General features: G+C 63.1%; 1 protein-coding gene across 1 annotated transcript; it reads left to right on the forward strand.

The window, feature by feature from the left end:
* The first annotated feature begins 1,154 nt into the window (after positions 1–1,154).
* Positions 1,155–8,872, forward strand: E2F2 (E2F transcription factor 2). Its single transcript, XM_054170877.1, has 6 exons — positions 1,155–1,439; positions 6,809–6,896; positions 7,302–7,521; positions 7,627–7,785; positions 7,983–8,097; positions 8,390–8,872. The coding sequence occupies exons 1-6, from the start codon at positions 1,155–1,157 to the stop codon at positions 8,870–8,872; spliced, it is 1,350 nt and encodes a 449-aa protein (XP_054026852.1).
* Positions 8,873–10,990: the final 2,118 nt, after the last annotated feature.

Below are 10,990 nucleotides of genomic sequence, written 5' to 3' on the forward strand. Positions count from 1 at the left end.
TGGGGTTCCTGCGCCTCAAAACAGTGCTGACCCCTGCCCATGGTGCAGGATTGCTGACAGATAGCTTCTGGCTGGAGGACCCCCAAATGTTTTGTTTCTCAGATGCAAACCACCCTGTACCCCGGGTGGCTCGGGATGGGAGCGTGTGGGGACAGGGAGTCAAGGGGGATGAGGGGGTGATGGGCATGAGGGTGTGACCGGGACAGGGGTGAGATGGAGATAGGATGGGAGCTACGGGAATGGGGGCAATGAGGATGGAGAAGGAGGGTCAGTGAGGATGGGGGAGTGATGGGGAGAGGGGGATGATGACAATGGCAGTGAAGTGCGACCAAGGAGGCACCAAGAATAGGAAGATGATGGAGACAAGGAGAGCCACAAGAAGGTGGGGGAACAGTAAGGATGTGGGGGTGCGATGGTGACAGGGGGGCAGTGGGTACAGGGCAGGAGGGATCACTTCCCTCCAGGCTGAAACCCGCCCCAGCCGGGCTTGGGTTCGTGCTTTCATTAATAATTAATAAAGCCCAAGCCCCGTCCCTTCCCCAACCACGCCCCCAGAGGTGGTCCCACCAAGACCACGCCCCATTTATTTGCATACGATCATCCCCCCGCCTCCCGCTTAATCGCCAAGGCCCCTCCCGGGGCGGTGCCGCTGGCTGAGGCGGGAGGGGGAGGGGGTCCTGGCCTTGACGGCAGCAGCAGCCAATCAGAGCGCGGCATTTTCCGCGGGAAATCCGAATTTCGCGGGAGGGCGGTTGGTGCTTAAAAAACAACCCGCAAAAAAAGAGGGGAAGCGAAAGGGAAAGGAGGGAGCGGGGCCGGGCGGCGGCGCAGCCGGCGTGGGGAGGGGGCTCTGGGTACCCCCGACCCCGCCAGGGGTCGTTCTGGGGGTGCTGTTTCCATGTCCCCGCCCGGCCCGTGCTGGCGCAGCCTCTGTGCTGCTTCTCTGCTTTTTTTTTTGCATGGGGGGTGTGTGGTGGTTCGGAGCCCTGCGGGTCTCAGAGCCCGGCAGCCCCCCCTTGCCCCCCCCAAGCCCCGTCCCCTGCTGCCCCAAAATGCCACACCTGAGATTGTGACCCTCCCTCCCCACCTCTTGCTGTAAAATCGCGGGGTGCTCCTGCCCCTCCTCCCCCCGGCTTCTCGGAAAGGACTTTGCAATGCTGCGGCTCCCCGGGGGAGTGTCCCCCGCCCAGGGGAGACGGGGCACCGCCCTCCCGCACCCCCCTCCTCCCCATCACCCGAGGAAGATCATGTCGGTGATGGGCTCTGTGGAGCAGGGGACTTTCAGCCTCGGTAGCCCCCCGTTATCCACCGGCTGTTTCACCCAGACCTGTGCACCGGCGGCTGTCAGCGTTCCCCCTCTCAGGGGTGGGGGTCTTTATGCCACCCCCCAAGGACCCCAGCTCAGGACTCTCCGCTCGGCCTCGGCGGGACGGCTGCCGGTAAGGTGTCTGCACCCCCTCCCCGCTTTGGGAATCGCTTCGGTCGGGCCTGGGGGGAGCAGGGGGCGAGTGACCCCCGGAGGCACAGCGTACATCCCCACCTTCCAAGCTGCGCAGCTTCTCCTGGGGTGTGCAGCCCCCAGGATGTCCCTTCGGGGCGGGGGGTGGCAGTCGAGGGCCCTGCAGTGGCTCTGCCCTTGCTCAACTTCCCCCGGCTCCCCCTTCCGCTTCTCGGCGGCGTTCGGCATTTTCCTTGTCCCCTCCGGACACGGTTCGGGTCTTGGTGCCGAGCCCGGGGTCAGCCACGGTGTGACAGCAGGAGTGGGGCAGGGACTGTCCCTCCCTGCTGGGCACTGCTGGGGCCACACCTTCAGTCCGGGGGTCAGTTTTGGGGCCCTCAACTCCAAGGACATTGAGAAGCTGGAGCAGGTCCAGAGAAGGGCAAGGAAGTTGGGGAAGGGTCTGGAGAGCAGGGCTGGGGAGGAGAAGCTGAGGGAGCTGGGGGTGGTGAGGCTGGAGGAGAGGAGGCTGAGGGGAGACCTCCTTGCTCTCTGCAGCTCCCTGAGAGAAGGCTGGGGCCAGGTAGGGCTTGGGCTCTGCTCCCTAGGAACAAGTGACAGGACAGGAGGAAAGGCCCTAAGGTTGCCCCAGGGGAGGTTTCTGTCCCTTGAAGGTTGTCAAGCCCACCCCTGGGGGGCTTTCAAAGCCGTGGAGATGTGCAGAGGGCCATGGTTTGGTAGTGCCTGGCAGTGCTGCGTTCATGCTTGGTTGGACTCAATGCTCCTGAGCTTCTTTTCTAGCCAAAACGATTCTGTGACTCTATGAAACCTTTCTTTCATGTGAAGAAGTGAGGGCTGGGTGCTGCTGTGTGTTCTGGGGGCACCCAACCTGCCCAGTGTCTCTCCCTGCTGTGGGGCCAGGACCCCTGAAGTGACACAGTGACTTGTCACCTGGGGAGGTGTGGGCACATGGGGCTGGGGTGGCTCAGCAGCACTGCCCCAGCTGGGTTCCTGCCTGTGGTCACAGCAGGGTTTGCAATGTGGTTTTTTGGGTGTGTGTGAATTTGGGGCGATCTCCATGCTCCGTGGGACACCCCAGAGCTCTGAAGCAGGGACCCTGATGGGGGTTACCACGGGGAGGGAGTTTCTGGCCCTGCTTGTGTCTCTGTCACCCAGCCTGGGGACAGGGCTTGCAAAGCTCAGCACCCACTGCCCTAAACAGGAACTTAAGCCCCAGGTTGGGTGCTGGTCCCACGCCCACCATTGGGGTACATGGGCAGCTCTGCCCAGCCCAGCTCTCCTGCAGGATGGCCCCCAGTGAGCCCCTGGCCACTCAGCCCTGCTGGCAGCTGGCATTTAATTCCTGCCCACCCTAGCCTGGGCGCCTGTCCAGCCCTCACTGTGGGCCTCTGTTCTCCCCCAGATCCTGGGAGGGATCCCAGACCCTGCTAACTTCCATTCCATTTTTTTCAAGCCTTGATTTATTTATTTATTCCCCCCCTTTCCCCAGTCCCTGATGCTTGGTGCCAGCTGGGGGTATTGCCATGGCTGGAGGAGGCGGGGGGGGGGGTGGGTCTTAGCTTCCTGCTTCAGGCCACGGTTGTGGTGCTGGCTGGCACCATTGCAAACACTGTCCCTGGGGGCTCTGGGGCCACCTGTCTCCTCCTTGGCCTCTTTGTCTTCCAACCATGTGAGATGCTGCATCCTCTGCTGCCAGGAGCTGCTCTTTAAGAACCCCTTTGCTGCCCCCTCCCCTAGCAATTTCCACGCATCACTGTGGAGCTGGGTTTGGGCTAACAGCCTTTTTGGCATCACCACCACCATCGCCCATGCCAGGAGATGCTCAGGGCGCTCCTGCCCTGAGTGAGGTGTGGGGAGGCTCATGGTACCCTCGGGGATGTGAAGTGCTTGGGGTGAGAGGATTTTGGCTAATGACCTCTGTGTCATCGGTACCATCATCATTCACTCCAGGAGATGCTCAGGGTGCTGCCACCCATGACTGTCCCCTAAACAGGATCTGGGGGGGGCGCATGTGACACCTGGGGACACGAAGTGCTCTGACTGTTCTCTGAGCAGGGTCTGGGAGGGGCTCCTCTGGCACTTGGGGATGTGAAGTGCTCCTGTGTCCCCCCCGGTAGCTTGCAGGTGGCATTGCCCTCTGCCCCCACCCCGTTCCCTGATGCTGTGACCCCATTCCCAAGCCCAGTACGACGCTGGCAGCCACAGCAGCTGGGGTGCCCCACACCCCGTGTCTGGGCACAGCCTCTGCGTGCAGATCCGGGCTGAGAGGCGAGGAGCACTTCCAGCGGGACGACTGTGGCCGCTCCCAGCTGCTTTATGGCTTTGTGACCTGTAAATGATCTGGAATCACCTGGGCCAGCTGGAGGGAGTGGGAGAGCAGGAGAGGTTGTTTCTCATGGTCCACAACAGACTCAAGAGTTCCTTTAGGCTCTCCTTTGAGGGTTCTGCAGCTGGGAAATGTGCTTGACCCCATGAAAAAACTTCCTATTTTGGAGCAATACCAATCCCACCCTCAGCAGACCCCTACAGAGTCTCCATAGGGCTACCCGGACCCCTGCTACTGGCCCTGGGGCATCTCTGTAGAGGTTGTGGGATGTCTATAGGGGCTCCCTGTGGGCTCCAGGCTGTCCCTGCCTCCTGCGTGCTAGGATGAGGTGTCCAGAGTCCGCTGTGGTTTCGGTTCCAGCTGGCAGGGCTGAGCCGCCCGTGCAAAGAGCACCCAGGGTGGCAGCCCCTGTGGTTGCTGGGCTGGAGCCCAGGCCTGGGGTGGGGAACTGCTTGGCAGCACCCCAAATTCTGTTGGGGTGACCCAGGGTGATCCTGTTTCCTCTTGATCCCATTGAGGTTTTTTTCTGCATGGGTAGGAGGAGGGCACTGGAGGGGTGCAGGGAGCTGGGGAGGGTCCTTTCACCCTTGGAGGAGCTTCCAGCTCCCCTGACCTGGGCTATATCTCCAGCCAAGCCTTCCCCCTCCATCTGTGTTGGGACTGCTGGGATGAGACTCTTGGATGGAGGGGGGGGCACAGCTTTCCTCCCCACTGCAAGGTGGTCTCCCCATCCTGGGGCCTGAGCTGGGGTCAGCCTCCCTCCTCTGCCCATGGTGGGCAGAAAGCTCCATGACCACCCCAGATCTGGGCATCCTGTATCGCCCTATCTCCCTGTGCCACTAGTCCTCAGCCATTCTAAAGGCTGGGGGGGGCTGATCCAGCAGCCCTTTGGCATGAGCAGTGTCCCTGGCATGGGGGCATGATCCTGGGGTGCTCCGCAGCTCCCCTGCCAGCTCGTCCCTTGGCACTGCGTTCTCATGCCTGGGGCAGGCAGCAGGGCTGTGGCACAGGGTAGGGGGAAGGGGGGGCCTGGGCAAGCCTGAAGGAGGCAGTGGGTGCTCTTGAAAGGCAGTGCTGGCAGGTGGAGCCTGCCATGGACCCCCGGGCAAGAGGGGCGCTCTGATGCTTGGGCTGGGCAGGGTGTAGCTGCTTGGCAGGCAGAGATGGCAGCGGGCCCAGCCTGCCCCCCCCAGTGCCTTGCCCCCTCCCCACCCAGCTTCTGCCCTTGCCCAGGGCATGGTCAAGACTCCTTTCCCACCTCCAGCATCATACTGGGGTGTAACTGCTGTGCCCCCATCCTGGGAAGCAGTGGCTGGTGAGTGGTTCATTCCCCCCCCACCCCCCGAGCCCTGGCAGGGTGCTGGGAGCCCCTTGCTGTGCCCCACTCAGCTGTTGTGTGCCTAATCCTGCCTGGCTGGGGGGTGGGCAGCAGCTGGGACACAGGAGGGACCCCCTTGTCCATTGTCCTTCTGGTGTGTCCCAGTAATGCCTGAACCCACCAAAGTGTACCCCCAGCCCCAAACTGCATGTGGGGGAGCAGAGGGTCCTCTTTTACACCCTGCTGCATGTGGGGAGGGGGGAGACCACTTCAGTGACTGTGGTCCTGGGGGGTCAGAGCTGGCTGGAGATACCACATGGCTTCTGTGCCTCAGTCTCCCCATTGCTTGGGCCGGTGGGGTGCAGCTGACACCCCCTCCCCCCTCAAATCTACAACGGGAACACAGGGGTGGGCACGGCCATGGGTGTCTGGAGAAGCAAAGGTTTTGGGGGGGCTCAGGCTGATGCTCTCCCCCACCGTCCCAAGTGGTGCTGGCAGATGTGTGGGGTCTGATCCGGGGCAGGTGGTTCCCATGGGCTCGGCGGGAGCCGTCGGGGTGCCGGCAGCTCGGGGGCAGATCCGGGGGCGCGGGGGCCGGGGATGGGGGAACGTTCGCTGGGGAAAACCTGTTCAGGGAAGGGAGGGAGGGAGCAGATTCCCACAGGATCTTGGGATCGAGCCGGCTCCCTGGGGGGGAGGAAAACCGCCCCCGGCACCTCTCCCGACGGCCCCCTCGGGTGGGAACAAACCCGAGGTGCCCAACCCTTCCTTTCCCCAAAAAGTGGGGGTGTGCCCAACCCTTCCTCAAAACGTGGGGTGCGCCCCACGGAGCCGCTGTGGGAGCCGGCGCCGGGACCTGAGCACCATGCGGGACGCGCTGGGGGGAGCTCTGTGGGACAGCCCAGCCTGGGAGCAGGTACGGGGGGAATGGGGCTGTGTGTGGGGGGTGGGGTGGTTCTGTGACACCCCCCGACTCCTCTTTGCACCCACTTTGCTGCACCCTTTTTCTTGGCTTTCTTCTCCTCAGGGGACACTGGGGTGTCACTTGGGGGGGTTTCAAGGAGCTGCTTGCCCTGGTGAGGGGCAGCTTCTGCAGGGAGCTGTCTCTGCACCCAGAACCCAGCACCCTCCCACCTCACTCCCTCCCCCCCCTCACCCCCCCCCTCCCCCTCCCTACCCTGCCTTGCCCCACTTTCCCTCCAGCTGAGTGCAGGTGTCCAGGGCACCCATGGGTCCCTGGGGAGGGCTGAGCCTCGCTGGTCCCAGGTGTGCCAGTGGCAGCTGAGTGTCCTTGGCTGCCTCCAGCAGTGGGGTGGGGGCTGTTGGGTGAAACTCTGCACCCCAAAGAGCCACCTGGCAGGGTGGGATCCAGCCTTGGAGCTGCCACCATTCCCAGGGCTCAGCCCCATGGAGCTGTGCTGGGAGCTGGGGATGAGCCCCCCAGCAGCCGGGGGGATTGGGGTGCTGTAGAGGAAGCAGGCAGGAAGCCATGGGGAGGGTGCTTGCTGGGACCCCCCCATCTCCTCCTCACCCTGCTCTCAGTGGGTGCTGCAGGAGCCCATTCCAGAAGGGATTTTGCAAATGAAGAGTCTCTTGCAAGATTCTCCCCCCCCAGGCTGTGGTACCCAGGGCTGAGCTGATGGCCCGGGGAGGGGCTCGGGGGTCTCTGGTTGACCCTGACATGAGGTTTTCTCTCCTGCTCTAGGCCAAGAGGAAACTGGACCTGGAGGGCCCTGAATTTCGCACACCCAAGGGGAAGGGCAGGACACTGGTGCAGGTTCCCAGCCCCAGGAGTAAGTGGTGCTGGGTAAGACTGGGAGGGGGGACAGATCCTGTTTCCCCTCTCAGAGCTGCTGTGATGTCCCCTCTGACCCCACCCAGAGTGGCCCGAGGTGGCAGCGTGGGAGCAGCCCTCAGCCCCTTCTTGCTGGGAGCCTGTTCAGCTCCCTGGGCTGGCAGAGACCCCCGGGGGCCCTTTCTGGGTTATTCTCCTGCCAGGTTAGGGTTGTGCAGGGTTCAATGTCCCCAGCGTGTCCAGCACCCTGTCACCTCTGTCCCAGGGGTCTCTCGTGTTCAGTACTGTCACCTCCCCCCTACGCCCCACACCACGGAGGGGATGGAGCAGTGTCCTTTGTGCAGCACTGTGTCGCCTCCATCCCACGCTAAGGAGAGGGTGGCCGGGGGGCGTTTCCTTGCAGCCCCCAGGTCTCCCGGGGAGAGGAGTCGCTACGACACGTCCCTGGGGCTGCTCACCAAGAAGTTCCTGCGGCTGCTCAGCGACTCCCCCGAGGGCGTGGTGGACCTGAACGGCGCGGCCGAGGCGCTGGGGGTGCAGAAGCGCCGCATCTACGACATCACCAACGTGCTGGAGGGCATCCAGCTGATCCGCAAGAAGTCCAAGAACCACATCCAGTGGATGTGAGCCGCGCTGGGGTCGGGCACGGCACCTGGCACAGGCTGGGGCACGGCCGGCCGGGGGGGGTGCAGGCTGGGCTGTGGCTCAGGTGCCCTCTCCCCCCGCAGGGGCACAGGCATGTTCCAGGACACGGCGGTGGTGGCCAAGCAGCAGGCGCTGCGGGGAGAGCTGGCACAGCTGGGCAGGGGCGAGAGGAGCCTGGACCAGCTCCTGCAGGATGCCAGCTGGCACCTCCGGCAGCTGATGGACGATGAAGCCAACCAGAGATATCCTTCCTGGGGGAGATGTGGGGGGAGGGGAATGGGGCCTTGGGGACAGGAAACACAGCCTTGGGGGGGCCCTTCTGAGGCCTCTCCTCCACTTGCCTTCCTCAGGCTGGGGGGGGACGCCCAGAGGCTGGTGCTGGGGGGTTGAGCCATCCCAGTTGCAGCCCCTCCTTTTCCTATACCCTGCCCTTGCCCACGCTGGCCTACGTCACCTACCAGGACCTCTGTGCCCTGAGCCACTTCCAGGAGCAGACGCTGATCGCCGTCAAGGCTCCTCCAGAGACACGACTGGAGGTGCCAGATTTCAGCCAGGTGTGTGGGGGGGTGGGCACCAGGGCCAGGAGTCACTGCCCTCCTTGCAGCAGGGTCATGGTGTGGGGGCTGCTGCATCTGCACCTTCCTTGGGTTCATCTGGCGCCTCCCAAGGGTGCAGCCCAGCATGGCCCTGGGTAGTTTTGGGGTGTCTCCAAGGGGCTGTTTGACCCTGAGCTGGTTATTTTGGGCTTAAAATGCCCTACTTGGGCCCCACATGGGTTGGGGACAGTGGGGTACAATATGTGTGCCCTCCTTGGTGCCCTGACTGAGCCTTGCTTTCCCCACCCAGGACAACTTCCAGCTCTACCTGAAGAGCACCAGTGGTCCCATTGAGGTGTACCTCTGCCCACAGGAGATCACAGAGAGCCCCACCAAGAATCATGGTGTCCCCTCCACTGCCACCCTGCCACAGGACCATGCCTTGCCCCATTCCCCACCAAACAGCCTTGGTCCAGCCCCACAGACATCCCACAGCATCCCCCCGAGTTGGGGGGGCTCAGGAACCCCCTCCTCACCCTCCTCTCTGCCTCTCACCATCCCGGGGGTGTCCAGCTCTCTGCTGGAGGTGGAAGCTGGGCTGCTGGGCTCCCCCCAGCCCCTCCTGCAGCAGACGGAGGACCAGCTGCCCTGCCCCCCCACCCCCCTAGACTCAGGCTCCTTTGTCAACTTCTCGCCCCCCCTGGAGCAGGATGACTTTCTCTGGGGGCTGGAGGGGGAGGGCATCAGTGACCTCTTTGAGGCATACGACCTGGGAGACCTGCTGGATGCCTGAGCCCCCACCAGTGCCTTTGTCCCCTCCAGTCATTTGTGTCCTGAGTGTGTGGGGACTCTGCAGGGCAGCTGGAGAGTGGGAGGTGGGTTGGGGAGTGTTGGATTGTCAGAGCGTGGTGCTGGTGGCTTTTGTTGGCCACCCTGGATGGCTTCTCCTAACTCTCTGGGGTCGGTTGTCACCCAAGGGCTGTGTTTGTCCCCTTGCTGGGCTCTGGCAGTGCCCCAGGGAGGTGTAAGCCTGTGGGAAGGATCCAGCCAAGTCCAGTCCCAGCACTGCCACAAAACCAGGGGGTGCTCCCCACTATAACCCTCCCTGCACCCCACAGCTGCAGGATGGACTGGGGGTGCCTTTAGGTGCACAGGATGGGTGAGGGGCACCTTGGGGTGGCAGAGAAGCTCCTGCCTAGTATGGGCTGTGCTGGGGGTGTGTCATGTTTTGGGAGCACTCCAGTTGCTCCCCAGCTGGGTTTGGTTCTTTGGGGTCACACTTGGGTTGCTGTGAGTGGCAAATTTTGCCATTGATGTCACCTTTGGGTGATGAGTTTGAAGCTCAGGTGTGGACACTGCGCCTGCAGCCTTTGAAATCCATGGCTCCAGCAAATCCCTGGTCAGGACATGGAGCCATATTTCCTGGGGGGGTTGGGGAGGCTGTGATACTTCTTCCCCAGTCCCTACCAGCTCCTTCCAGCCTCTTGAAGCTATTGGTGCTGGAGGGACCAAAACTGCAGCATAGTGGGGGGTGGAGGGATGCTGTCAGCTGGTGGCTGTAGCAGAGAGGGGCACGGGAAGTGGTGTGGGATGAGCCCTTGGACACGGGTGGGGGGACTGGATTTATTCAATATGTGTTTATTGCACTCTATTTATAGAGGCCCCCTCCCTCAGCATGGCGCTGGCATGGGAGGTGGAAGTTGGTGTGAGTCTATTTAAGTTGTCCTGCCTTGGAGTGGTTCTCCTCGGGGGTGTCCTAGGCCAGAGTGGGGTTTGGTTTGTTTTTGTTTTGGCATGGCAAAACTTGTGGCACTTGATGTTTTCTGCCCGGGAGAGGGTGGAATTAAATAAAAGCTGGCGTCGTGAGGGGCTGGTTCCCTGCGAGCAGTGACTGGGGGGCGGTGTCGCACCTCCGCCTCCCGCAGTCCCGCGGCTGGCCAGCAGGTGGCAGAGCAGCCCCAGCAAAGGGGCTCCTGAGAACGGGGCCGGGCTGTGGCACCCCCTCCCCCTCGCCCCGCATCGGCCGTGGGTGAAGGGTTCTTGGTGTGGGGGGACTGGAGCGCACTCATGGTGTCCTCTCGTGGCAAACCAGTCCCGCAGAGCACGGCCGAGGCTTTTTGTCCCTTTTTGGCCCCCAGCCCCAGGGACGGAGGAACCCGTGGGGGGGCTCTGCGCGGCCTGACTGCTGGAAGATGTCCCTGCCCATGGCAGGGGGGAGGGAAGGTGATGGTGGTGTCCCTCCCAACACAAACCAGTCTGTGACTCTGTGTGCCCAGACACAGTGCCTGCTGTGGGGCATCCAGGCTCCTTCATCCTCTGGGAAGAGCAAATAACCGGGAACCAGGGAATGCCAGAGTCCAGCTCCTCGGACCTGTGGTGCCCGAGGAGAGGTGCAGGGATGTGTGACCTCAGAGGTCCCCTCCAAAGGGACAAAGAGCACCCCGGGCAGAGGGCTGCAGGATTCACTTTGCCCAAAAAGGGACTGGAGCAGGGTCAAGGTGGCCTCCAGTTCAATCACTGGTAGGGGTGGGCTGGGCTTAACCCCAAGATATCCCTGTGAGGTGGGTGCTGGGGTGCAGCGAGTGGCAAGGTGCCGGGGCAAAGTGGGTGCTGGGGTACAGGCAGGGGTAAGGTGGGTGCTGAGGTGCCTGGGTGAGATGTGTGCCAGGGCAAGGCTGGGGGGCGCCAGTCCAGCAACACCCCGGGGCTTTTCCCTTTCTCTGCATGCCTCAAGCCGGGACCGCGCCCCCCCCCAGCTGTCGGTGGCCGCGCCAGGGGTCACCGGGAGGGGGCCCGGGGGCCGCTTTGCCTTTAACGGGCGGGCGGCACCACCCACGTGACGACGGGGGCGGGGGGGAGGGGGAGCGGGCGGAGCCGGGGAGAAACCGCCCGGTACCGAGCGGAGCTCCGG

Source organism: Dryobates pubescens, chromosome 20 (genome assembly GCF_014839835.1).
Source record: "Dryobates pubescens isolate bDryPub1 chromosome 20, bDryPub1.pri, whole genome shotgun sequence".
NCBI classification, from domain to species: domain Eukaryota; kingdom Metazoa; phylum Chordata; class Aves; order Piciformes; family Picidae; genus Dryobates; species Dryobates pubescens.